Here is a 27,390-nt window from a genome sequence, read left to right on the forward strand (position 1 = left end):
GCAATGAAGGGGGGGGAGGGGGGGGAAGGGGAAGGAAGGCAGGAAAGAGTGAAAGGGAAAATTAAGAGCAAATTTAATGACAAAATTCTAGAACCACACAAACATAAAGACCATAAAATTCATGTGATAGGAAGAAGAAAGTCCACCAGAAGAGTACAGATTATTAATAGTGAATGGACAACAGCAGGGAACACAAGCAGTGAGGAGACAGATGACCAAAAAGTGAAAATAAGCCCCAGTTATTCCGACATCTGCAATCATGTGAACAGTAAAAGACAAAGCATTAACTGAAAAGATGCAAGACAGCCTGTAGAAAAACAACATATGACCAACACTGAGGGGAATTGCAACAAGTGATATCCACATTGTAACATGTTTTGGTTCATGCAACCAGTTCCTTGTTCCAGTTTGGGATAAAGACATTCTCTTCATATCACAAGCTTTCTATCAAGGGGAAAAAAAAAAATTCCCTCCCGTACTTTCAAATGCTACGTTTAATTTAGCATGAGTTAAGTATCTGCATAATAGTCAATAAATGTATAGATTTTTGCTTGGTTTCATACAATCATCAGTTGCTTTCCAAATCTACAACCAGTACCGAAGAAACGCAGAGATATCGCTTCCAATTTTTAATCATCCACCATTAAACATGATATTTTAAAATTATAGAACGTTGATATATGTATACACAAAGATAACCCTATCATTAATAATAGGAAATGTATCTAATATGACCATTAGATTCTAGATTTATAACTCATGAAATAAAGATTGTGTTTGAACAGCTTTGTTGCTTTGATCAGCTGCCACCTTCATACACAAAGAAAGCAATACAGATATCTTTCTTTGAACAGCAGTGATAAAAAAAAAATACAGTATGTACCTGCAGGAAATCCCATTACATTGAATATTCTGTCCAGCTGGTCATGGTGATAAGGATTACTAGTTTTGATATCTTCTTGTCGACAATGGAATATTGGCTCTGATGTTAGCAGCTCTGCAAATATACACCCTATGGCCCAAATATCTTTAAAAAAGGAGAACAGAAATAAAAAAAAAAAAAAAATCAAATGAATCTTCCCAAAAGTATCTTGGTGAGGTAGACTGTTAGCTTATCAGACGTGAGATCCCTGCACTGAAAATTTCAAGTTTCTACTGCAGAAGTGCAACACTTCATAGCTAAAAGGAGAAGTCGAAGGATAGAGGTATTCAACTCAGTAACTACACAAGAGCTGAGAGAGTATCACACAGGTTTTTGTGGGGCTTTTAAAGTGTAGTTACCATTTATTGCTGTAAAAAAATTACTTTGTTTATTAAAAAAAAAAAAAAACAAAAAAACCCAACCAACCAAAGGAAACTTTGGGTAACTGTCCACACATAAAATACAAATGAAGCAAAGCTAACCAACACCTTGCCCATTCCCTGCCATACTGTCCCCACCAAGAAATGTGGCCCTGTCTGGTCAGCCACTGGGTTTAATAAGTATTAGATGACCCCAAAAATACAAGTTGAAAAGCAGTGATATTGGAATAAGCCAAATGGTATCTATAAAACCTTGCGTAATAAAAGTAACAAGAAAATTGTTCCATGCCCAGGTACCTCACCCCCTTTTTTGATAACGTTCATTTAAGAAAACAAACAACCCTTCTGTTTTAACTGCCGTGTCCCAATCTGCAAAATCAGACAGCCTGAATTTTCCCCAGTTGTTTTCCTGATTTTTTCCTATTATATACAAACACAATTTTTAACCTACATAAAGGAATGCTACACTGAACCTTGAATGAACAAGAAAAGGTCATGAACAAGGACAAAAGAAAACGATGCAGAGAGCATAACCCCACTACTCAGTGTTTGTATACACTCAGTTTTTATCTATGCTGAAAAAAAATTATGTACTGAAGGCTATGACTATCCATGCAGATTCACATGCAACAAGCATAAGAAAATGCCAGTAAAGTCAAGGAACATGCAAATACAACCAAAAAAAAAAAAAAGCAGTTTAAAAGGAACACAAAGAAATTTATATAATCTATAAAAGAAATGTAGTGTTAACGGAAAAGTCATAAACCTTAAGATTTCTGACAAAAACACTGACACGATCTTAAAAAAATAATGGTGAAGGTCTGAGGAAAGAATTTCAGGTTACAGAACCAACAACACGTATGCTGACATACAACCTCCGTGCTCGCGCAAAGTAAGCGGAGTGTTGCACGGGAAGTTATTTCCCCAAAAACGGTTGCCAGGCTTTAACGTATCTTTTAAACCAGCCAGCAAGAGAAGAACTTGCCAGTCCTCTTCCCTCCAGTCTCTCTCCCTTCCATGGCAAAGCTGTTCACATCCAGTAAAGGCGAACCTCCCTCCAGCCGGCTGCTGCCCTCAGCCATCCCTCACCCCCAACCCACAAGAGCAGAGAGCGGCAGAGCCAAGTCAACCGCACCACGACAAAGCTGTTAAAAGTTCAGACGGAGAAGTACGAATTAAGCGGTGAGGAGGATGCAGCATTAAGCTGATGTAACTAATGCCCTCCTCACAGTGTCTGCCTTTTGTGAGGCTTTGGGTTTTTCTGGATACGGATGCAGCATCACGGCTTAGCCTGTTGCGTGACTCTGATCACATCTCACTACTTCAAGCAATTCCTGTTCCCACTTGTGCTTTGAAAAAGACACAGAGAGAGACTAAAATGCAGCTCATTCGTACAGTTTAGTTTCAGTGCAACCAATATATTCTCCATTCTGTACATTCCTTATTGCATGTATTTATTACATTAGGTAAAAACCACTGCAATAGAATTAATGCACCATGCCTCATCATCATATGGATTCTACTAACAATTCAAAGATGCATCCATATTTTGTATAACCTCTAACAGCATTTATGAAAAACTTGTGTGAAAGCCATATAAAATTACATTGCATTGCAGGGCATTTGGAGCCAAAAACCAGAAATATTTCATTCCTACATCTAGCCGGAGACCACAGTAAACTAAAAAAAATTGTCAAAGTTTAGTATTCGCTCAAGAATCAGCAATGTACTTTTAAGCCAGTTTCTGTCCTCTGTACTATTAATCAGTGCTTCAATATTTGGGTACACTTTGCATAAAGAACAAAATAGTAACTTTTCATCCAATTTACTTACCAATAGCTTTGGTATAATGCCTTGCTCCAAGAAGCAACTCTGGAGCTCGATACCAGAACGTTACAACTACTGGATCCAAGTCTGCTAAAGGCTTCAGAGGTGAATTAAATAATCGGGCAAAGCCCATGTCAGCTGCAAAATTCAAGAAGAGATGCTTTAAAATTTGAGGAAAACTACAAATTTCAATATTTTTTTTTAAACAAACTGATTGAGTTAGTGCTACCATCACTGTACTACATAAAAAGACAAATGCAGACTGTAGCAGATACGAATTCTGTGAGCAGATTTTCTTAAAGCTTTTGTAGAAGTTACTGGATGTCATCACCTACAAAGTATATAATTATAAATCATTACTAACATGAGCCATTTAGAACAAAGAATTAACCATTGTTCTGAAAAAGCGCATCAACTCACTTCTCTCAGGACACTGGTAAATCCTGACTCATTTTACCTGATATTCTCCAGTAAAATATTCTGTTATTACAGGATGGCCTTTCAAAGAAGCAGCATTTTAAAAAAGTGAGCAAAATGCAAGTTCTGCAAAGGTTAGAATGATTTATAATACATACACGCACATCACAAAAGCTCCTCCTCACGAAGTTAGCTGTAGCAAGACTTCCTTCGCACAAAACCAGCAACTAAGCCTACAGCATCTGCCTCCCTGCTGGTTTTCTGTCAAGATGTATTTCCAGTATCAAGATACCAGTACTAAATACCATTTAGTCTACGATTTTAAAATTCTCTTTGGGGCCATTATATCATTAAAACCTGCTTTTTAGAATTGGTGGTATACAACTGCCTAGAAAGCTGTCTGAGCTACCAAATAAAAGTGAAACAGGAAAAAAATGGGCAAAAACTAAAATGTGCACCCCTTCTCCCACCAAATCCCTTTCCCAACCCGCCAATCCCCAAATCCCAACCAAGAAGGACTCTGTGGTGCAGAGATACACACATGCTGAGAAAGACTCAAATGAAATGAGATGAGTAGCCATTCTGAGGGAAAAGGACCTACACGCTACAGCTCACTGGTTGAGGGGAAAAATGCAGTGTAAATAAATACGGGTCTCTAACTTGACTACACAATCCTTAATAATTTTTTTCATATGCATTCCTATTTATGATTATTTTAATGCATTTAAAAAGAGAAACATTTTACAGTTATCTACATAAAAATATTCATTACTCAAGATATGATCAAGTCACTAGGAACTATGAAAAAATAAGGAAAATTATTGGCAGAAAGTGAATTTATGATTCAAAATGACACAAAAAGCCTATAAAAGTTATTTTTAGTTAAATACCAGTTATGTATTTTTTAGTAAAATTAGTTACACTGGAAAAATGGAAGCCCTTGGTATGGATATAACTTCTGCATTCTTTTCCTGCTGTGGTAATATCTTAAGAAAATAAATAAAAAAAAATTCTACATTTTGATAACACGCTAGAAATCCAGGGTCCCCCTCCCACTTCCCCCACTGGGAACGGATGGCTCAGAGGACTGGTGGTCTGATACAGAATCTTTCACCTGTCCATTAACAGAGTCTGACTAAATTTCGTTGTGCTCTAAATTATTCCCAAATTAATTCAAAACTATCAATTAAGAAATAAATGGGTGGTCTACGTGCAATTACTAGCAAGTAGTTGTGTACAGCAAATATCACCACCACAGTTGAATGTGAAAGTGCCCAGAGGATGACCTACATTCTCAATTTTGGAAGCAACCGCTCCGTGAAGAATAAGGTAATAGGAAGGAATTTTCCCTTCCGCTGTCCCTGCTGTACCTGTTTTGTACGGAGAAGACCTCTATCCCTACTGTCAACCTTAAACTTCGGAAGGGCATTAAAAGCGTTCAGGGTAGGATCTGCAGAAGCATTCAGTCCTGGTCTGTCTGCTCCTTGGATTTCAAAGGGCAAGGGAAGGACTAGAGCAGCACTGAACGCTCCAAGAAAATCCTACCCCGAATCATTATACTAGTGATTAACAATATAGTTCATATAAACAAAACAGTAAGAGTACAGAGCAACAATGCAGAAGAATAACCTCATAAAGGAAACAGAGGGAAGTGACAACGATGAACTACGGGGCTGCATTACCATAGCAAATATAAGTAGGCTGTGCATTAGCAATCTGCTATCAAAGCAACGCCATGCTAATGCACAGCGTGGTATAGCTTATTGCTGTTAGACTACAGTTAATTTTTATTTAGTTATTTACTTTAATTTAAAACAACTGATGTTCTACAAATTATCCTCTCACTGTGAACACCAACTCCCACCAGAAGAGGTTACAATAGTGGAGAAAGTGTTGGGTCCTTCCTACCCTGGTACACCCCTGTTTGAGCATTTAGCAGTAGTTCTCACTAAGCATTTTGGCTGGATTACTGCGTTTTCTGGACTCTAAGATCCCTTGTGTTTATCTCCAAGGGACCCATCTACCCTTTCAAGAACATTTTGTAGTCTAAATGCCACCTTTGATTCCATTATAAAATTTAAGCTTCGTAGTAACGAGTAGTTCCCTATTTAGATTTTATAAGCAGCAGCAAGATAATGTCATGACATTACAGGGGCAAATGGAGGAAATTTTAAAGTCCCATTTCTTTCTCCTCCTTTCCCCTAGCTAGCTCTTATCTTAATCCCCGTATCAAAATCCCCCACCCCACACAAACACCCACTTAAACAAAATATAACAACATTTTTCCACTTTTCATTGAAGAGGCTACAGCATTTCATCGTCAGAACTGGTGCACAGGGCTAATATCAAGAAGCCAGTCACTCAGAAAACAGCATTTAGGCAATGTGCCCAGGCATGTACTAGAATTACAATGACTACTTTAGGTGGTACAACTGCATCTTCAGAACATTCTAACTTAAATGCTACACTGGGACTTATCAAAGATATAAACATACCAATTTTTACTCTTCCTCGCTCAGGACCTTCACCCATAACTAAAATATTAGCAGGTTTCTGTGGAAAAAAAAATAAATATACAATACATATACCACGATAAACCTAAACATTAGTCTCTGAAAAGTTAGTTAAGCTTTGTTTTGCCAGTTTTAAACCAAATTTGTTTTGATAAAAATGACAAGTTTCTCTGTCACAGTAAAGCTGTGCAAGGACCCAAACTCCCTGACTGCCATCTTCCTCACATTTCTTTTCGGCGCTTCTGTGCTCCAGCACCATGGTCCCTGACTGACACCCTGGGGTCTGTCCTCAACCCGCATGAGCTGGCAGTCGCCGAGCCGCCAAGATTTCTACCAAAATTGCCCTAAATCCTTGTGGCAGGAGGCTGCCCGCCACCCTGCATCCCCAGCAGAGGGACGAAATGCCAGCTCTGGACAACATGTTTTGCCCAGGGTCACTAGGCATGTTTGCAGTCACATTTCACATAAAAAAAAAAAATACCCGAGTGAGATGCAGATTAAACATTACCACATCACTTTATACTGGAGAGAAAAAAAAAAATCATCTAAATGATTCTTCTTTACAAGTATATACCAATTCAGACAGCTGTAAAACTGGAAAGCATTACCTTTACATTATTTTTCTCTCCGTATTCCCTTTCTTTTGCTAGGGAGGCGAGTTAAAGAATTGCGCTAGAGTTCAGCTGGTTAGAAACAATGCTAACGCTTTATATAAATCAAACCTGCAGTGCTTATTTTGAGGAGAAAAAAAGTCAAGAAACTCACAACAAAGCTGAAATTGTATGCTAAAAAAGTTCAGTTTTGGTTTTGAAATTGAGTGATTTAGATACCCCCTCATACTGTAAATCCTGGACAAAACAGGGGCTCCTATTCGATTGCAAACTGTAAGAATTATAATAACGCCGAGTTACAGCTCTTGCTCTGATCTCCCAGTTTAAACTGATCTGAAGAAAAAAATACCCCAGTAAGATAGTTTAGGCTACTTAAAAGGTAACATAATAAATCCTAATATCTTAGCATGATTTACCAAACATGTATTCTGGGAAATTCTCAAATCCTCCTGAACCTATCAGGCTCTGGTGTGAACACATTCAAAGAAACAAAAGATCACAATTTTAGATCGATCTAGTAGCAATTCATACTGTGTAAAAGAAGGTGCAAAAAATTAATAATCCAGCAAAATATATCCTTGAGAAACTTATTTACTACTGCTTATGAAAGGCTCCAAAGTGGATCTCAAACTGCCCAATCCACGTACAAAATATGTAAAAGGAATCTGAGGTGTTGCATGTCTTCTCTGAGAGCTGGTTAAAGACAGAAGAAAATGTCATAGCTTGACTGTGATCAAAGAGGTAAGATATATCCCATTATCCTTCCAACAGCAATGACAACACATCCAACTTGTGCTGCATTAGCTCAGTGATACGCAGAAGAACTTGTGTTCCACACCACCATCCTTTTTTGTTTACTTTAATAAAAGCATACACTCCAAGTAAGTATTGCTTCAACATAAAAAAAAAAAATATACACAGTATGTGGGCGCACACCTCACAAAGCATTCAATTTTTATTTTTTTTGAGTCGAGTTAATGATTTAACAATTAGTTAACAGGCACTAAAGTTTTTCAGATAAATAATACATTAACCTAAAATATAATTTCTCCCCTTGCATTTTTACAGGGTGATAACACTCTACAAAAACGCTTGTAACATCCTCCCGATGGTTTTACCTTAAAATATTATACAATTTGAATTTTGATAGGGACAAGGAGCCATAGTCACACAAAGACTCCATTGTGCCAGATGATTAATCAACACAGCACTGGGTTAACAATTTCTGCCGCAAAGATCTTCTACCATAAATTCAAGGTAGATACAGATGAGAAGAGAAAGCACAAAGAGATGAGACAGCATTAGGTAGCAAAATAGGTAGCTACAGCTCGATTCACACTCAGATTATTTTTTTTTACTCTCAGGATTTACAGAAAACATTTAAAAATACAGACAATTTAGAAATCCGTGTAGGATCTTCTAAAGCTGTAAAATAAAAAAGAAAATTGAGTCGATCTAGAATAACCATTCACAGCAGTTCACCTCTTTCTAGAGTCAAAGGCCCTTCACTGAAACAGCTCTGTTTGAACCATAAGATTCTTACTACAGACAAATATATTGATATAGTCGCATCAATGTAAAGAGATACAACATCACAGTTAAAGATTAAAAAAAAATAAAATCAGAGGTCTTATTCTGAAGGTTCCCATTTCGAAAATCATTGCACTAGTAGCTTGGAACAACATTGTTAGTTGAAAGAATTTTCCAAACAAGAATTTAAATTCAGTATTTAAATTCAATAAGGGAATATCTACCAGAAAGCTATATAGGGACAGTATTGATATTCCTAAAACATAAGCATTTTGAGGACTCCCTGAAAAACATTCAAGTCCACTAACAAAAGTCAAAACGTGGGTCAGAGACTCTTGTTGGATATCTTTGACTCAAATCCACCATCTGGAGAAAAAAAAAACAACTCCCCAGATTTGTCTCTTTGGGCAACTCATTACATATTAGACATTTATTTGCAAAGGAAAATAAGCAGTCATATAGAAACAGAAGGGAGAAATCTGGACAAACGTCAGTTTAATTTGTTAAATTTCAGATTAATTATCCAGAGAAAATGAAAGTTTAAAGTGCTTATTCAAATCACTTGGGCTGGGCAAGAGAAGAAAAATCTTTCAGCAATTTTGATACTGCTTTCTGAAAACACATTACTTTAAAACAGCTATCATTTTTTTTATAACTATAAGTGATCAACTTTAAGTCATTCATTTTTGCTCTAATAGAGGCATATTTACTTTTGCTTTCAAGTAAAACAATTTGCTCATGTGAGACAAATGCAAATGAGAAAGCTGTTATGATCTTAAACCAAACGTGAAGAGCCATGCAGCGATGTACAGCTGAGTACTTGAGACCAACAAAACAACTTTCTGACAACCCCACAGAACAAAATTTAAGAAAAAAAAAAAATAAAAAAAAATCACTCTTTCCCTCCCCCCTGCCCTGCAACAGCCCACCTCAGCAGCAGGGGAATAATCCATTCTCATGGATGAATGGCCCTGTGACCAGGCACAGCATTAAATCTAATCTTGTCCTAGATCTGGCTTTGTATGACTCCCTGTGTGACTTCTAGACAAATCCTAATCTTGTGCATTTAATCACCATTACTGGAGAGAGAACAGAGATCCTCACTGAAACGTTTTTAGGTACTTCTAATTTAATCATTATTTGCAAAGTGGAAACAGAAATCCTGAGGAGGAGGCTAATTTCAAGTCAAGCTGCTAAAAACAGAGGCTATACCACCAGGTTCATAGATCTATGAAGAACTTCAGGCAATCACCTTCTTCCATCTGCCTGACCTCTCTGTTCACCCTGATCCTAAAGTCTCTGATGATGAAGGCTACACAATTCCCAGGCAATCTATTCGCTTGCGCTCTTCTCTACTGCAGGGTTTTTCCTTTGCTTCTAACACAACAAATGAGGTTCCTCCCATTGCCTCTTCTCTTATACATCAACAGAAAGATGAGACAACCACTCCTTCACTGCAAGAACGTCTTACACTTATGAAGATCTGTATCTCTTTTCAGTCCTATCACCTAGATTAAAAGAACTCTCTTCTGCTCAGTGTTTCCTAGTAAGTTATTTTTTCTGGATGTACGATCATTCCTCTTGCTCTCCTCTAGCTGTTCTGCCTTGGGCCACCTATTTGTTTAAACTTGAGTGCTTCAAATTACGTGCACACTGCTCCTGCGAAGGCTTTGCTAATGCTAAATACATCAGAGGGATCGTTTTACACGCCTTGCTCAGCATCTTCCACTTTCTACAATCCCAGCATGTTATCTGGTTTTGCCTCGCTGTGTAAGGCTATTGATTCACGTTAAGGTTACAAGCCATGCGTTTTCTGCAAATCTTTTCTGCAGGACTTCTACTTTTCTTTTTTTTTTTTTAAACCATTGTCCCATTTGAACAAACACTGCAGTCACATACTGCTTCCTAACATACACTGAAAATGCTTGTGTTCATTCAAAGGGGAAACTCAAGACTTTAGAACTTAATTGGTTTTCTGTTTTGAAGATAAAAATGCAAGCAACATGAAAATTATACCAATCTATGTCTTGATGAGATGTGATCATATCTAAAAAAAGACAGCATTCCTTTTGCTTACATCAAGTTATTCACATGAGTGGCGGATTCTCATTCTATGTTCACGTACCAGATGTCTGGAAATTATAAGATATTTTCTCATGCTCCAGGAAAGACAATCCACTGTTGGGTCCTCCTTCCACTAAGTTTTACTCTTCAAAGTAGTGAGGAGAAAAACTGGCATTTTTTGAGAATTTAGCCATTGTGATCTTCAATACTTATTACTTTTAGCATCAAACCAGGTCTGTAGGAACTATTACTCCACATATTTTTTGCTACTAGGCTGTTTCCGAACTCATTAATTTTCAGAAGTTGATTTTAAACATACCTATCAATACGTAACGAAAATTCCCTTGAATTTTGTATGGTATCAGAATGTAGATGCTACCTTTCTTCCCCCCACTTATTAACTGTTTGCAGTAGTCCCATGTATATCTATGAACAGACCCTCTCTCTTTAAGCCTCAATTTTAATGCACCTTTTAATACGGTTCTAGTACCATCCTAACCAATTTACATTTGGATAATCCCATAATTTACGAGTTTGGCTACTAAAACATTACTCAGAGAATTCACAGGGTGAGCCACACCAGTGACTTTTGTTCACCACTAATTTGTGCATCATTTATCTCTGTGCCACAGATTTTCAGAACTGGCCATCCCACCCATTTCTAACCATGATGAGCCAAGACAAGTGAAAAAAAGTATAATTTTGGTTTTCATTTAAAAAAACAATTTAAGAGAACAATACTAAGCAAAGTGCTTTATCCCTAAATTATTTTGCTTTTGCAATCATGGCCTCAACAATTACTCTATTAAGATTTAGAACAAATGACTTTTCAATATTTTAGACTTCGAAGTATTATATTGAACAATAGAGGAACAGGTTCAAATGCACAACCCTGCAATCATACAGCTGAAGAAGCCGAATTTTTTGTATGTGAGGAAGTGCCTGAGAAGCATGAAACACAAGCAAGTTAAAAAGTTAAAAATGCCTTGCTGGGAAGTTTGTAATATAACAGTATGGGGAAAAAAATCAAAAAAGTTTTGAAAGACAACTGCAAGGGCTTACCAAGTTGTAGCCTGCTTGAAAGAGCACTTTTGTGACGTAGCAGAAGAAATCTTAATATATCGGTGTGGTTTATCACTTCCCAGTTGGGTCCTCTGACAAGAAAAACTGCAGCAAAAACCTGCTAGCCTTCCACTAGCCTTGCAAAATTCACACCCCATCTCAGGGTCTATGACCCGCAAAACATTTATGCTTCTTAAGGTACATCTGTCTTAACCTTGTTGATCTCCAAGTAATCATAACAAACCAAAACATTTCCTTATTATCAAAGTGGGATGCTACCCTGTTGTGTTCTTAGGGATTGGAACTGACTTTTTTTGAGCATTTTGTGGTTAAAGAAAATAATTCAATTATCTTTTCACTTTGAACAAAACTGACTACTTCAATGATACCAGTACAATGGTACTCTAGCACAATGAATCACGGAGTTTTCAGAGTTGGAAGGGACCTCTAGAGATCATCTAGTCCAACTCCCCTGCCAAAGCAGGATTGCCCAGAGCACATTACTCAGGACTGCATCCAGGCGGGTCTTGAAAATCTCCAGAGAAGGGGACTCCACAGCCTCCCTGGGCAGCCTGTGCCAGTGCTCTGTCACCCTCACCGTAAAGAAGTTTTTCCGTGTATTTGAACGGAACTTCCTGTGTTCTAACTTGTGCCCATTACCCCTCGTCCTGTCACTGGGAACCATTGAGAAGAGCCTGGCTCCATCCTCCTTCAACCCACCCTTTAGATACTTGTACGCCATAATAAGGTCTCCCCTCAGCCTTCTCTTCTCCAGGCTAAAGAGTCCCAGCTCTCTCAGCCTTTCCTCATAAGGGAGATGATCCAAGCACTTAATCATCTTAGTTGCCCTGAAAGTGTCAATACAACCATATTTAAATGACAGTACCAGCACTTTTCTGAAGTTAATTTATTTCCTTGAATTCAAAGATGTGCATTCACAATTACGATAATTTCAGTTGCATTTATTAACTGATTTGGGGCTTTAGAGTAAGTTATTATCAAAATACCAACACAAACACTGGTGAAAACAACAGCTCCACAGAACTCAACATGTATTAAATCTAAACATTAAAGTCTTCTATTTAATTTAAAAAAACCACATGAATTGTGAAAAGCACTGGAAAATTAATAAAAAATTAATTTAATACTTCCTGTTAATTATTTTCTTATAAAGAACATCTCCGAGCTGTTTAAAAAAAATAAATCAAGCATCTAAATAAAATTCTCATTAAAACCAGGAACTGTTAAAATTACCAGCAACAACCAAATAAAAAGAAAAACCTAAATTATCAAAGCACACATGCTCAGAAATTTTAAAAGTACAGAAAGTATTTGGATAGGATAGAAGACAGAGAGATACCATATCTATGCCAGGGAGGCATTCTGCTAGCTACCATCACCACATTTTATCTCTGTTTCAGTCTGATGAAAGCTGTTGGCCTCACTATTACATTTTTATGCTCTAAACACACTCCAAGAATTTCTTTCCATTGCTGTCACTCAATTATTGCCAGCTTGGGGCAAATATAACTTATTAATGCCTGTACATAGCCTAATAGACAGGCTTTTCTATCACTTTCATTGGAACTGAATTAAGGGTGAAAGAAAAAAAAAACTAATTACGCTTTTCATGCCAATGCTCCCACTCCCTAAAAATGTACATCAGGACAAGCTGCAGGGTGTCACTTTCTGTACTAAGTCTCCAAGGAAGGAAAGGCGGATAATCATAGGCAAAAAACATTATTGTAGTAGGAAAATCTAACGTGTCAAATATCATTACCATATCATTCAAAAGTGTAATAACAAATTTAATAAATTATAACAGGACAACAGGAAGAGTTTTTTCAAATACATGGCAGATAAAACTAACACCAGAGGCAATGTAGGCCCACTACTGAATGGGGTGGGTGCCCTGGTGACAGAAGATACAGAGAAGGCAGAACTATTGAATGCCTTCTTTGTCTCTGTCTACTCTGTCGGGGGCTGTCCTGAGGAGTCATGTTCCGCTGAGACCCCAGATGAAGATGAAGTCAAGTCAATGGATGAGTTTGCCTTAGTTGATGAGGACTGGGTCAGAGACCAGTTAAGCAACCTGGACATCCATAAATCAATGGGTCCAGATGGGATGCACCCGCGGGTGCTGAAGGAGCTGTCTGAAGTCATTGCTGGACCACTCTCCACCATCTTTACCAAGTCTTGGGAAACAGGCGAGGTGCCTGAGGACTGGAGGAAAGCAAATGTCACTCCAGTCTTCAAAAAGGGCAAGAAGGAGGACCCGGGTAACTATAGACCGGTCAGCCTCACCTCCATCCCTGGGAAAATGATGGAACAGCTTATCCTTGGTGCCCTCTCAAGGCATATGAAGGATAAGAGGGTTATTAGGGGCAGTCAGCATGGCTTTTCCAAGGGGAAGTCATGCTTGACCAACCTCATAGCCTTTTATGAGGAAATAACGAGGTGGATGGATGATGGCAGAGCGGTAGATGTGGTCTACCTTGACTTCAGTAAAGCATTTGACACGGTCTCCCACAGCATCCTCATGGCTAAACTGAGGAAGTGTGGACTGGATGACCGGATAATTAGGTGGACTGCGAACTGGCTGAAGGAGAGAAGCCAGAGAGTCGTAGTCAATGGGGCAGAGTCCAGTTGGAGGCCGGTAACCAGTGGAGTGCCTCAAGGGTCGGTACTGGGGCCCGTATTATTCAATATATTCATCAATGATTTAGACGAGGGAATTGAGTGTACTATCAGCAAGTTTGCTGATGACACTAAGCTAGGAGGAGTGGCTGACACGCCAGAGGGCTGTGCTGCCATCCAGAGAGACTTGGACAGGCTGGAGATTTGGGCAGGGAATAACTTAATGAAATACAACAAGGGAAAGTGTAGGGTCCTACATCTGGGCAGAAACAACCCCAGGTTCCAGTATAGGATGGGGAGCTACCTGTTAGAGAGCAGTGTAGAGGAAAGGGACCTGGGGGTCCTGGTGGACAGCAGGATGACCATGAGCCAGCACTGTGCCCTTGTGGCCAAGAAGGCCAATGGCATCCTGGGCTGTATTAGAAGGGGGGTGGTTAGCAGATCGAGAGAGGTCCTCCTCCCCCTCTACTCTGCCCTGGTGAGACCGCATCTGGAATATTGTGTCCAGTTCTGGGCCCCTCAGTTCAAGAAGGACAGAGAGCTGCTGGAGAGAGTCCAGCGTAGGGCAACTAAGATGATTAAGGGAGTGGAGCATCTCCCTTATGAGGAAAGACTGAGGGAGCTGGGTCTCTTTAGTTTGGAGAAGAGGAGACTGAGGGGTGATCTTATTAGCGTTTATAAATATATAAAGGGGGAATGTCATGAGGATGGAGCCAGACTCTTCTCAGTAGCAACCAATGATAGGACAAGGGGTAATGGATTCAAGCTGGAACACAAGAGGTTCCACTTAAATTTGAGAAGAAACTTCTTCTCAGTGAGGGTGACAGAGCACTGGAACAGGCTGCCCAGGGAGGTTGTGGAGTCTCCTTCTCTGGAGACATTCAAAACTCGCCTGGACGCCTTCCTGTGCAACCTCATCTAGGTGTTCCTGCTCCGACAGGGGGATTGGACTAGATGATCTTTTGAGGTCCCTTCCAATCCCTAGCATACTGTGATACTGTGAAATAGTCTTGCAGAAATGTTTCCTGTGGGTTTTGCTACACAAGCAATTACTCCGTCCACAGGTCAGGATGACTCTGGATGCTGTGAACACATTAGAGCAGGATCAAATGCAAGACGAGAGTGCACGGAAACTGTTTTTTAGGTACTACATTATTCCAGATTAAATTGAAACAGGACATGGAATTATGAGTTCTGCCTCACAAATGAGGATTTTGAATGGGTAATAAAAACACAGAGTACCAGTTTTGCTCACTCATTTTGTTGGAGCAGCTTCCACAGGTTGACAGGCGTTCAGTAGTACTGTAACCTCATACATTCTGATACTTCCACACAAAGGAAGAAAACCGCCTTATTTACTATTTGGTTTGCATGCAGCTGTGGTAGCCCATGTCATTTTACTTAACAGCCCAATTTTATTTTTGTTTTTCATTTAAACAGTACTCTAATCACTTCCATATCACCCTACCTGTATTGACTAATACATAAACTCCTCCTGTTCTGGATGAAGAAAAAATAAAAAAGGTAAAAGCCTACACAATTTATTACTATGCACTTTTCAGTGGTTGCCTGGGCTTTGTTCATGCTTACTTGTTAAAGCGAGTTCTTGCATTTCCTTCTGGAGAGGGCCCACAGTTTCCCTAGTCTTTCTTTTCTCGTTGACATACTTAAAGAAGGATTTTTTGTTTGTCTTAATGTCCCTGGCAAGATTTAGTTCTATCTGGGCTTTAGCTTGTCTAACCTGATCCCTGGCTGCTCGAAAAATTCCTCTGTATACCTCCCAGGCTACCCGCCCCTGTTTCCACTCCCTATAGCCCTCCTTTTTCCTTTTGGTCGTGTCCAGGAGCTCCTTGTTCATCCATGCAGGCCTCCTGGCTTTTCTGCCTGCCTTCCTCTTTGTAGGGATGCATTGCTCCTGAGCTTGGAGGAGGTGGTCCTTGAACATTAACCAACTTTCTTGGACCCCCCTTCCCTCCAGTGCTTCATCCCACGGCACCACACCGAGCAGATTCTTCAAGAGGCCAAAGTCAGCTCTCTTGAAGTCAAGGGTGGTCAGCCTGCTGTGCACATTTCTCGCTGCCTTGAAGATCTCAAACTCGACCATTTCATGGTCACTACAGCCCAGGCTACCCTTGAGTTTGACACTGTCTACCAGCCCCTCCTTGTTGGTAAGAACAAGGTCCAGCATAGCTCCTCTCCTCGTTGGCTCCTCAACCACTTGGAGAAGGATATAGATCATTGCATTTTCTTTCTACAGCAGGATGCAAACAAAACAATTATTGTGGCTATTTCCTGTACTTCGAACAATTTATATTCCTGTCTTCCACAGCATTTTACACAGTTTACGCTTTGCTACAACCTTAACAAGGTATTTAGTACCAAAAAAACAACAAAATAAAACTGCAAACTGCACTTAAGTGTTTCTAAAACCACACTTCAGGGTTTTTACTAAATCCTACTGCAGGGTTTTTATTGACTAAGCTTACTTCAAAGGTACATTTGTGATCAAAGAGCTTCCAGTCCTCCATACCCCTCTCACGTCAGAACCAAAGGTTGTGTTGATACTTTTTCCGTCTAGCTAGTACAGCTCATTACCTTTAGGATAGGAATTAGATCTGAAGTTTCTAGAATGACCTTCCTCTGTAGAAGTCTTACCTCTATTTGTAGTTATGGATCTGGATATGAGAGTTATCTCAGCCAGTTTACCTACCACTACTATGTGGCAACGCACCGAGATGACTGAGCTAGCCTTCGAACAGCGAAGGATTACTTACATTACTCTCTTCGCAGCACCATAGTCAGATATCCGGCCACCTTGGAAAGCCAGCACATTAAAAAAAAGGCTAGTAACAAAAGAACAAGTTTAAAGCTACAGAGAAAAAACAAATCTTGTATAGTCTGCTCATCAGTTAACATTTTTGGGGATGCAAATATTCACCTAATTCAGGCAGGACTTTTGCTATTAAAAAACAAACTAGTCAGGCTATTTTAAAAATCCTCATATATATAATACAAGGATAGAAAAATTATATAGATATCAGGTATCTATATATGATATTCCTCAATATATTACTTATACTACACTCATATAATTCTCATTACATCATTACATTTCAATTATCAATCTCCTTAACTGCCCTGGAATTTTAAAAAGTCAAAATATTTCTAAGCTTGAAAAAAGCAATAGAAAAAGTATTTTACCAAATCCAAATTTGACAAAACAGCACCTCAAGGAATGCTGGTTCTGCACATGGGCATCCTGCTTTCTGAAAAGTGCAGAAGTTCAAGACAGAATGATAGATTAACTACACTTGCTAGTCAGGTATCCCCTTTGCAGCATTCAAAAATCCTCAGCTACTAGAACTAGAAGAAAGCAGAATATTTTTGAATATTTAAATAAAAAAAGATAGTTGTGAAATATATAGAAAACTTCCAAATCTTCATTTTTATTGTGAAGGCAGTGGTCATCTGACCATCTTTCCATACATCCAAACACCTACATCCTGCTGCTGCTCTTCCTCCCCTCCTCTCCCATTTTTTGTATTGCATGACAGATGAAGTTAGCACAGGTTTTGATATACACTCCTTTTGCAAGCAACTTATTTTCTCTTCTGAAGCCTTCGTGAGGGCAGTATGAATGGACCCAGATTGCTGCAGTAACAACTACTGAATGAATTCATGAGTGACTGAAAATGCCAAGTTCAGCAGATATGAAGTGATTTTCCTCACATATTCAGAAAAACACAAAGTGCCATATACATGAAATGTAAGTGGTATTGCTTTTGTAAGCAGTATGGGGATCAAAAATATCACCTCCAAAATGCTTTTCCATATTAAAAAAAAAACAACACCCACACACATACTTTTCTTCATGGTACATGTTCTTATTAAAACATTCATCACAAAAATCCTCAACATTTTCTGGTTAAAAGCTCTAGTACCTGTAAACACCTATTCATTTTTCAAAACACTTTTTATACTACCCGTGTAATTTTCCTACAAAAAAAGTTTCAAATATTCAACTTTCTGCTTTGCTACATATTTCCCCTTCCCCCCAATAAAATCAGTCTGCCATAGGATTCTCCACACTTTAATCATGAGATCCTGCAGAAGAGATACATTATATTTTAAATGGGCAGTGCCCTTTTGAGCATTCTTCATAGTTAACAGGAGTTGTTGGTAAGTTTGGCTGTTTTAATCTTACAGGCATCAAGATATTACGGTCTTATCAGCCCTTATGCTCGTGAGGTTTCAAGAATTCCAATAAAGAACAAAAATATGAAAAGTTTGTTAAAAGCCTTGAGTGAAAAAAAAAAAGATTTTTTTTTAAAAGCTTTTACATACTTTATACGTTAATAATTCATCTGTTCTCTCATGATGAAATCTTTCAGTCTGAAGCTTCTTAACAAGATGAGGTGTTCTCTGATGGGTACAGCTCTTGAAGCCCACGTTCTCTGCATTTAAGTCCTAGATCTTCCTCCTGCATTTCTCACTGCATATATTCCAGCTCCCTCCAGCCTTTCTTTCCCACATCCAGAATCCTCAAGCTCCTTTCCCACCTGCCATCTGTTTTGATGACCAAATGTATAGGGCCGGTGGAGAGAGGTATGCACTAAGAATGACCAGTGATCTTCAGAGTGCAGATGAGCCACGTTGAAATGGCCCTGGTGCAACTCTCAATGTATTTCTCCCGGAATGTGTCCCCTCCTCTATTTGACATCTGCCTTTCATGAAATTTAAAAGAATTTGACTGTTTTGATACCATATCATTTTACCAAATGTATCTGAAATTTTCTAACAGATACAAAGGTTACTTGGGGGAACTAGCAAAAAAAGGCATGCCCGGGTAAGCTTTGTCTCCTTAAGCAGCCAGGCTATGGCTACACAGTAGACCAACATAAAGTTTTTTTTATTTTGGAACACGCCACACCATTTCCTTTTTTTTTTTTTTTTCAGCTATTTTTCCTAGAGACCATAGTAGCAATACTATAATTTACCCTATCTCAAACTCTAAAGCACCACCTTATTTTCAGTTTAAAGTCAGTATGCAATATGCAGACAGGTGTGTTTCTGGTGCTGTTATTAAATGTATGTTCCACCAAACAAGGACAAACTTGTAAAAAGCCACTACAATGATATTAATTCTTGATGACAGGCACTGAAAAAGGCCTGCCTCGATTTGATACCCTATAAGGTAAAGATGTAAATGCCTATGATGGTCAGTCCTAAAATGTTCCATCTAGCACTGGAAGGCTCCTAGGGGAAAGGAAGAGAGAGAAACCAAAAGCAGTACTCTTCACAACAGCATTTATAGCCATATGAAGAAAAATTACAAGTTACTTACAGCCTCAAATTTGCATTTCCCCTTTTGCAACAATTATTCACTACCTGTTAACTGCACCAAGATCACAGGTTAAAAATTATTAGATTTACAATGACATAGAAATGTCAGCAAAAAATACTCTGCTTCCACTGTTTCTTGTGTCTGACAGTTCTGCAGCAGATAAGTGAAAAGTATCTCACTAAAATACCAATAATCATATAATATAACTTCATGCTTCCAAATACTCATCTGTGTTATACTCATTTCTCCCTAAGACATCTGGTGGTTAAATAAGCAGCCTGTCTTTTATCCATTTCTATTTGCACCTTGTACTACTTTGGTGTAGAAGTCTTCACTGCCTACAGGACTCCAAATTCAGAAACTTTACCTGCATTTCCTGTAGCCAGTAACATTCTGGCTAGGTTTGGTCATGTTATTGGCTAGGTAAATTAGCAAAGCTCTTCTAATATATACATTGCTCCACCTGGATCTTCCATTTAAAATCATAGAAGCATTTTGGTTGGAAGAGACCATTGGAAGATCATCAAGTCCAACCATTAACCTAGCACTGCCAGGTTACCGCTAAACCACATCCCTCAGCACCACATCTACACATCTTTTAAATACCTCCAGAAGATGGTGACTCAACCACTTCCCTGGGCAGCCTCTTCCAGTGCTTCACAACCCTTTTGGTGAAGAAATTTTTCTTAATATCCAATCTAAATCTCCCCTGGGGCAACTTGAGGCCATTTTCTCTCATCCTATCACCTGTTACTTGGGAAAAGAGACTGACCCCCACCTCTCTACAACCTCCTTTCAGGTAGTTGCAGACAGCAATAAGGTCTCCCCTCAGCCTCCTTTTCTCCAGACTAAACAACCCCAGTTCCCTCAGCTGCTCCTCATGAGACTTGTGCTCTACACTCCTCACCAGCTTTGCTGCGCTTTTCTAGACACACTCCAGCACCTCAATGTCCCTCCTGTAGTGAGGGGCCCAAACCTGAACACAGTACTCAAGGTGGGGTGTCACCAGTACAGGGGGACAATCACTGCCCTAGTCCTGCTGGCCACATCATTCCTGATACAGACTAGGATGCTGTTGGCCTTCTTGGCCACCTAGGCACACTGTCGGCTCATTCAGCCAGCCATGCACCAGCACCCCCAGGTCCTTTTCTGCCAGGCAGCTTTCCAGCCACTCCGCCCCAATCCTGTAGCACTGCATGAGGTTGTTGTGACCCAAGTGCAGGACACAGCACTTGGTCTTCTTGAACCTCATACCATTGGCCTCAGCCCATCCATCCAGCCTGTCCAGATCCCTCTGCAGAGCCATCCTACCCTCAAGCAGATCAACACGCCCGCCTAGCTTAGTGTCATCTGCGAATTTACTGAGCGTGCATTCAATCTCCTCTTCCAGGTCATTGATAAAGATATTAAAGAAAACTGACCCCAGCATCGAGCCCTGGGGGACACCACTTGTGACCAGACACCAACTGGATTTACCTCCATTCACCACCACTCTCTGGGCACGGCCATCCAGCCAGTTTTTTACCCAGTGAAGAGTACACCTGTCCAGGCCATGAGCAGCCAGTTTCTCCAGGAGAATGCTGTAGGAAACAGTGTCAAAAGTTTTGCAAAAATCCAGGTAGATAACATCTACAGCTTTTCCCTCATCCACTAAGCAGGTTACCTTGTCATAGAAGGAGATCAGGTTTGTCAGGCATGACCTGCCTTTCACAAACCCATGCTGACTGGGCCTGATCACCCTGTTCTCCTGCATGTGCCGTGTAATGGCACTGAGGATGATCTGTTCCATGAACTTCCCAGGCACCGAGGTCAGACTGACTGGCCTGTAGTTCCCTGGATCCTCCTTCCAGCCCTTCTTGTGTATGGGTGTCACATTTGCCAACCTCCAGTCAGCTGGGACCTCCCCGGTTAGCCAGGACTGCTCATAAATGTTGCAAAGTGGCCTGGTGAGCACTTCTGCCAGCTACTTCATTACCCTTGGGTGGATCCCATCTGGCCCCAAAGATTTGTGCACCTCCAGGTGCTGAAGCAGGTCCCTCACTATTTCCCTTTGGATTACAGGGGCTTCATTCTGCTCCCCATCCCTGTCTTCTAGCTCAGAGGTCTGGGTACTCAGGGAACAACTGGTCCTACTGCTGAAGACTGAGGCAAAGATGGCATTAATTACCTCAGCCTTTTCCTCATCCTTGGCCACTATGTTACCAGCCCCATCTGCTAGAGGACAGAGATTATCCTTAGTCCTCTTTTTATTGCTAATATATTTATAGAAACTTTTTTTGTTGTCCTTGACAACAGAATCCAGGTTTAGTTCTAGCTGGGCTTTGGCCCTCCTGATTTTCTCCCTACATAGCCTTACTACCTCTCTGTAATCCTCTTGAGTGGCCTGCCCTTCCTTCCAAAATGTATTACTAGAAACATTCTTTTATTGTCATTAACAGCAGAAGCCATATTAAGTTCTAGTTGGGCTTTGGCCAGTCTAATTTTCTCCCTGCATAGCCTCATGAAGTCTTTGTAGTCTTCCTGAGTGGTCTGGCACTTCTTCCATAGACCAAACTTTCTTTTTCTTCCCAAGTTCCAGCCAAAGTTCTTGGTTTAGCCAGGCCAGTCTTCTTACCCAGCAGCTCATCTTAATGGCACATGGGTACAGCCAGCTCCTGGCTCTTAAAGATTTCCTTCTTGAAGAATGTCCAGCCTTCCTGAACTCCTTTGCCCTTCAGGACTGCCTCCCAAGGGTCTCTGTCCACCAGTGTCCTAAACAGGTCAAAGTCTGCCCTCTGGAAGTCCAAGGTGGCAGTTCTACTAAACCCCCTTCTTACTTCCCCAAGAATTGAAAACTATTATTCCACGATCACTATGCCCAAGACGGCTTCCAACCTTCATATCATCCGCACGTCCTTCTCTGTTCACAAACAACAGGTCCAGCAGGGTGCCTTCCCTAGTTGGCTGGCCCACCAGCTGTGTCAGGAAGTTATCTTCCACACACTCCAGGAACCTCCTAGACTGTTTCCTCAATACTGTATTGTTTTCTTCCTCAGCAGACTAGAACTTCAGACAAAGGCTATGTTTACTGTAGTTTCAAAACAAGACATGTTCATGAACAGAGGCAAAAAAAGCATTGCCAGTGTCACTGTCAGTTGTAAATGACAAAGTTGCAGGACTTAGCTTTTATCACCACAGAGGATTTATTCTTTTGAGAATTATTTATGGAAAAGAAATACTGAGCTAAAACCGAAGAAAGTTATTGACAAACTAAATTTAGGTTCCAACAAAACAAAAGTTAGTACACCAGACAAACCGATACAGTCAGATCCTTTGGAAACACCTGCAGAAGATAATGAAAGCCTGAAAAAAATTACTCATCTTTATGATACTCAGATAAGCTTGGACTTGACCATCGAGCAAATGGGGCTTTGAATAAAAGCAATAGTATAAGAGAGGTGGATTTGGAAAATGTTCTTGAAATTGTGAGATTTGACCTCTCCTGCAACCCTATTTGCATTTGAATCAAGTTTATAAACAAGTTTTTTATTTGCAATCAAAAAGACATCTACCAAAAGTTCCCCTATTCAGCATTTCATCTTACTAGAAATGGGAATCTAACAGTATTGTGTGGTAAAATATTATCAAGAAAGGATTGGTCTCCCATTTTTGCTAAACACTGGTTGCTTGGATAAAAATTATTTTCAGGTGTATCTGTTCATCTCACACATTACCATAAATCTTGGAGTTTTATTCTATCCTTTCACAACCCTCACTTAAAACTTATTAAATGACCTTCTGCTTGCTTATAAGATCTGAGGTTAAAGATGATCAACCTGTAAAAAGCTACAGAAGATTATAATCATATTCAAGAATTGCTTGAATGGAGCTGGCCTATGAATTAAAAAAATCTGTTCACTATCTGTAAAGATGGCCAGTTTACAAAATCACCAGGAAGTTTTGCAATGAAGACCCAAATACAACTGGAGAAGTAGACTGAATACCATCTTTTCATTTACCTTTTCCATTTGATTTCAGTGTTACATTTAGCACAATAGGAATAGTATTCCAGCTAAGAATAAAAGACACAGGGCTAATCCAAGAGAGATCTAAAAATACCCCGCTTCTCTTCTATTGATTTGTCATGAGCTGGATTTTAGATTTTGAAAAAGCAGTAATTTAATTTCTCAAGACAGTTTAAACAGTGAAGATATAACACATTCACAGAAAGGCTGAGATTGGAAGGCACTTCTGGAAATCACCTGCCAATGACCTGTCCCATTGTCCAGGTCACTAATGACGATGTTAAACAGCACTGAACTCAATATCAGCCCTGGGGACACTCCACTAGTGAATGGTGTCCAGCTCAACTTCGTGGCACCGATCACAATCCTCTTGAGTCCATCAGCTCAGCCAGTTTCCAATCCACCTCACTTCACTGTGCACTTATCTAGTCTGTACTTCATTAGTTTGTCTACAAGGATGTTATGGGATGCAGCATCAAAAGCATTACTACAGTAGAGATAAGCAACATCCATTGCTTCTTCCCCCATCTATCAAGCTAGTCATTGAAGGCTTTCAGGTTGGTTAAGCATGACTGCCCCTTCATAAATCCATGCTGACTACTCCCAATCACCTTCATGTCTTTCAAATGTTTGGAAATTGCTTCCAAGAGGATTTGATCCATCACCTTCACAGTGATCAAGGCGAAAGTGACTGGCATGTAACTTCCCAGATCCTCCTTCTTGCCCTTCTTAAAGACTGAAGTGACATTTGTTTTTTTCCCCTCAGAGACCTCCCTTGATTGCTATGACCTTTCAAAGAAAGTGGCCTCACAATGATTTGCTTATATGAAGCAAATGATTTTATATATGTCTATAACCTTCTCTATTGTGAATTAAAAAAAATCTCCAAACAGCATGCCTTCTACTTTTCTGATTGGAAGACTGGTAGTACTCCATATACTCCATATTTCTAGCTTCAAATCTGCATTTGCACAAAGTTGACAGACATTACTCAACCAAGAGCTTGACCTAACAGGCCATTGCCAACAACCATGCCCAAGAAGAAAGCAAGCCAAAAAAAAAAAAAAAAGTTTGCTTGGGGTTTTTTTTGGGGGGTGGTTTGGCTTGGGTTTTTTGGTTGTTTGTTTTTGGCTTGTTTTTTATTTTTTTTAAGTCACTGGCATAAGCATCGAATACATAGCTTTGCAGCTTTGCAGTCTCTTCTGATCATTTCTACACTTTGATTAGTTACTGGTTTGAAAGTTTAACCTCAAACACAAAGAAAACGCTCTGAGTGGCAGACAAGGGAGTAGTCATGTTCCCTGCAAATAGTAGCATTAAGAAACACTACATAATGTTATTTTAGCTATAGAATATTTAAAATCACAATAAATTACAACTCACAAGAAAGCATGTTATTACAGCCTATGCAAGAAAACAAGGTTCTGCCAGACACTTTGTTCTTTTGTGACCTCATGAAAGCACACACTTACATAATGAACACCTCGCAAACAAAAATCTTGGGAAATGCAAAAGCTGACAAACAAAACAGTGACTGGGTTTGGGTTGGGTTGTATTTTTTTTCCCTCCTTTGAAGAAAATAAACAATAAGTCATTACAATACCTTTTGGGAAATAACGTCTTTTATCTGTAAGCATACTGAAACAGGATAGAAGATCAACCTATTTTTAAAAGCTGCTAACTTATTTTGAGTAATGTGCACAGCTTTTCCTACTATTTGTTTTTAAGCATTCAGGTTCATTCCTTCAAATGACCAGTTTTGTAAGCACTAGAGCAGGACCGAAGGGCATTCCTGTATTTCTGAAGTAGTCCTTGAATATTGATGAGGGAGACATTCTTGGATTCAAGAGTTCTAATATGGAAAATGGTAAATTGGCAGCCTAAAGCACATACTTCAGTGATTCACAGCCAGAGCCTGGAAAGTGACAAAGATGATGTCTACAAAAACCCACCCTGGCAGTAGCTTCTCCTCATTTATTGTTAAAAGAATATCTTTAATTTTCCCACTAATCCCAAACCTGGCAACAGGTATCCTTGGGAAGAGTCCAGGCCCCAGGAAGCTACATTCCAACTGTATTAAAGCTTGTCTGCGTGAAAGCTTATTAAAAACAATGCTCATCCCAGAGCAGCAGTTTACGGAGTCACGGAGTTTTCAGAGTTGGAAGGGACCTCTAGAGATCATCTAGTCCAACCCCCCTGATAAAGCAGGATTGCCCAGAGCACGTTACTCAGGACTGCATCCAGGCGGGTCTTGAAAATCTCCAGAGAAGGGGACAACACAACCTCCCTGGGCAGCCTGTGCCAGTGCTCTGTCACCCTCACCGTAAAGAAGTTTTTCCGTGTATTTGAACAGAACTTCCTGTGTTCTAACTTGTGCCCATTACCCCTCGTCCTGTCACTGGGAACCATTGAGAAGAGCCTGATTCCATCCTCCTTCAACCCACCCTTTAGATACTTGTATGCCATAATAAGGTCTTCCCTCAGCCCTCTCTTCTCCAGGCTAGAGTCCCAGCTCTCTCAGCCTTTCCTCATAAGGCAGATGCTCCAAGCCCTTAATCATCTTAGTTGCCCTTCGCTGGACTCGCTCCAGCAGTTCCCTGTCCCTCTTGAACTGGGGAGCCCAAAACTGGACACAGTATTCCAGTTGTGGCCTCCCCAGTGCAGAGTAGAGGGGGAGAATGACCTCCTTTGACCTACTGGCCACACTCTTCCCTATGCAGCCCAGGATTCCATTGGCCTTTTTGGCAACAAGGGCACATTGCTGGGTCATGGATAATTTACTGTCTACCACGACCCCCAGATCCTTCTCCTCAAAGCTACTTCCCAGCAGGTCTGCCCCTAACCTATACTGGTGCTTTACATTCTTCCTCCCCAGGTGCAGGACGTTGCACTTGGTTTTGTTGAACCTCATTAGGTTCTTCTCTGCCCAGCTCTCCAGCCTGTCCAGGTCACGCTGGATAGCAGCACGGCCCTCTGGGGTGTCAGCCACCCCACCCAGTTTGGTATCATCAGCAAACTTGCTGAGGATACACTCTGCCCCCTCATCCAGGTCATTAATGACTATATTAAACAAAATTGGACTGAGTATTGACCCCTGGGGGACACCACTGGTTACAGGCCTACAACTAGACTTTGTGCCGCTGATCACAACCCTCTGAGTTCTGTCCCGCAGCCAACTCTCAATCCACCTCGCTGTCACCTCATCTAGCCCATACTTCCTCAGCTTCCTAATGAGGATGTTATGGGAGACAGTGTCTTGCTAAAGTCAAGGTAGATGACATCTACGACTCTCCCCTCATCCAGCCAACCACTTGTAACATCATAGAAAGCTATCAGATTGGTCAAGCACGATTTACCCTTGGTAAATCCATGTTGACCACTTCCAATAACTTCCTCTTCCTCAACGTGTTGGGAGATGACATCCAGAATGAGTCGCTCCATTACCTTCCCAGGGACAGAGGTGAGACTAACCGGTCTGTAGTTCCCTGGGTCCTCCTTCTTGCCTTTTTTGAAGATCGGAGTGATGTCAGCCTTCCTCCAGTCCTCAGGCGCCTCTCCTGTTCTCGATGACCGTTCAAAGATGATGGAGAGTGGTCGAGCAATAACATCCGCCAGCTCTCTCAGCACTTGCAGGTGCATCCCGTCAGGGCCCATGGACTTATGAATGTCCAGCTTGGCCAAGTGGTCTCTGACCCAGTCCTCCTCAACTGAGGGAAAATCTTCCTCTCTCCAGACCTTCCCCTTTGCCTTCAGAGTATGGGATGTGTGAGGGACAGCTTTAGTAGTGAAGACCGAAGAAAAGAAGGCATTCAGTAACTCTGCCTTCTCTGTGTCTTCCACCGCTAGGGCACCTGTCTCATTCACCAGACGACCCAAGACGACCTTCAACCTTTACATGCCCCACAAGACCTTCTCTGTTAACAAACAGTAGGTCCAGTAGGGCACTTCCCCTAGTTGGTTCCTTCACCAGCTGTGTTAGCAAGTTGTCTTCCACACACTCCAGGAACCTCCATGACTGTTCCCTCTCTGCTGCGTAGTATTTCCAGCAGACGTCTGGGAAGTTGAAGTCCCCCACAAGA

At 40.5% G+C, this 27,390-nt stretch overlaps 1 protein-coding gene across 2 annotated transcripts in view; it reads right to left on the bottom strand.

Moving 5' to 3' along the window:
• Window positions 1-27,390, bottom strand: part of CDK8 (cyclin dependent kinase 8) — a gene marked incomplete at its 5' end in the record, with an annotated part of 94,194 nt that overhangs the window by 16,387 nt on the left and 50,417 nt on the right. For both annotated transcript variants that reach the window (XM_082488325.1, XM_082488324.1), the window contains 3 exons: window positions 884-1,027; window positions 3,136-3,267; window positions 6,042-6,099. In XM_082488325.1, the coding sequence (XP_082344451.1) occupies window positions 884-1,027; window positions 3,136-3,267; window positions 6,042-6,099 (334 nt within the window). The remainder of the gene's footprint in view (window positions 1-883; window positions 1,028-3,135; window positions 3,268-6,041; window positions 6,100-27,390) is intronic.

The sequence above is a fragment of the Vanellus vanellus genome (genome assembly GCF_965231255.1).
Source record: "Vanellus vanellus genome assembly, chromosome: 1".
In the NCBI taxonomy this organism is placed as follows: domain Eukaryota; kingdom Metazoa; phylum Chordata; class Aves; order Charadriiformes; family Charadriidae; genus Vanellus; species Vanellus vanellus.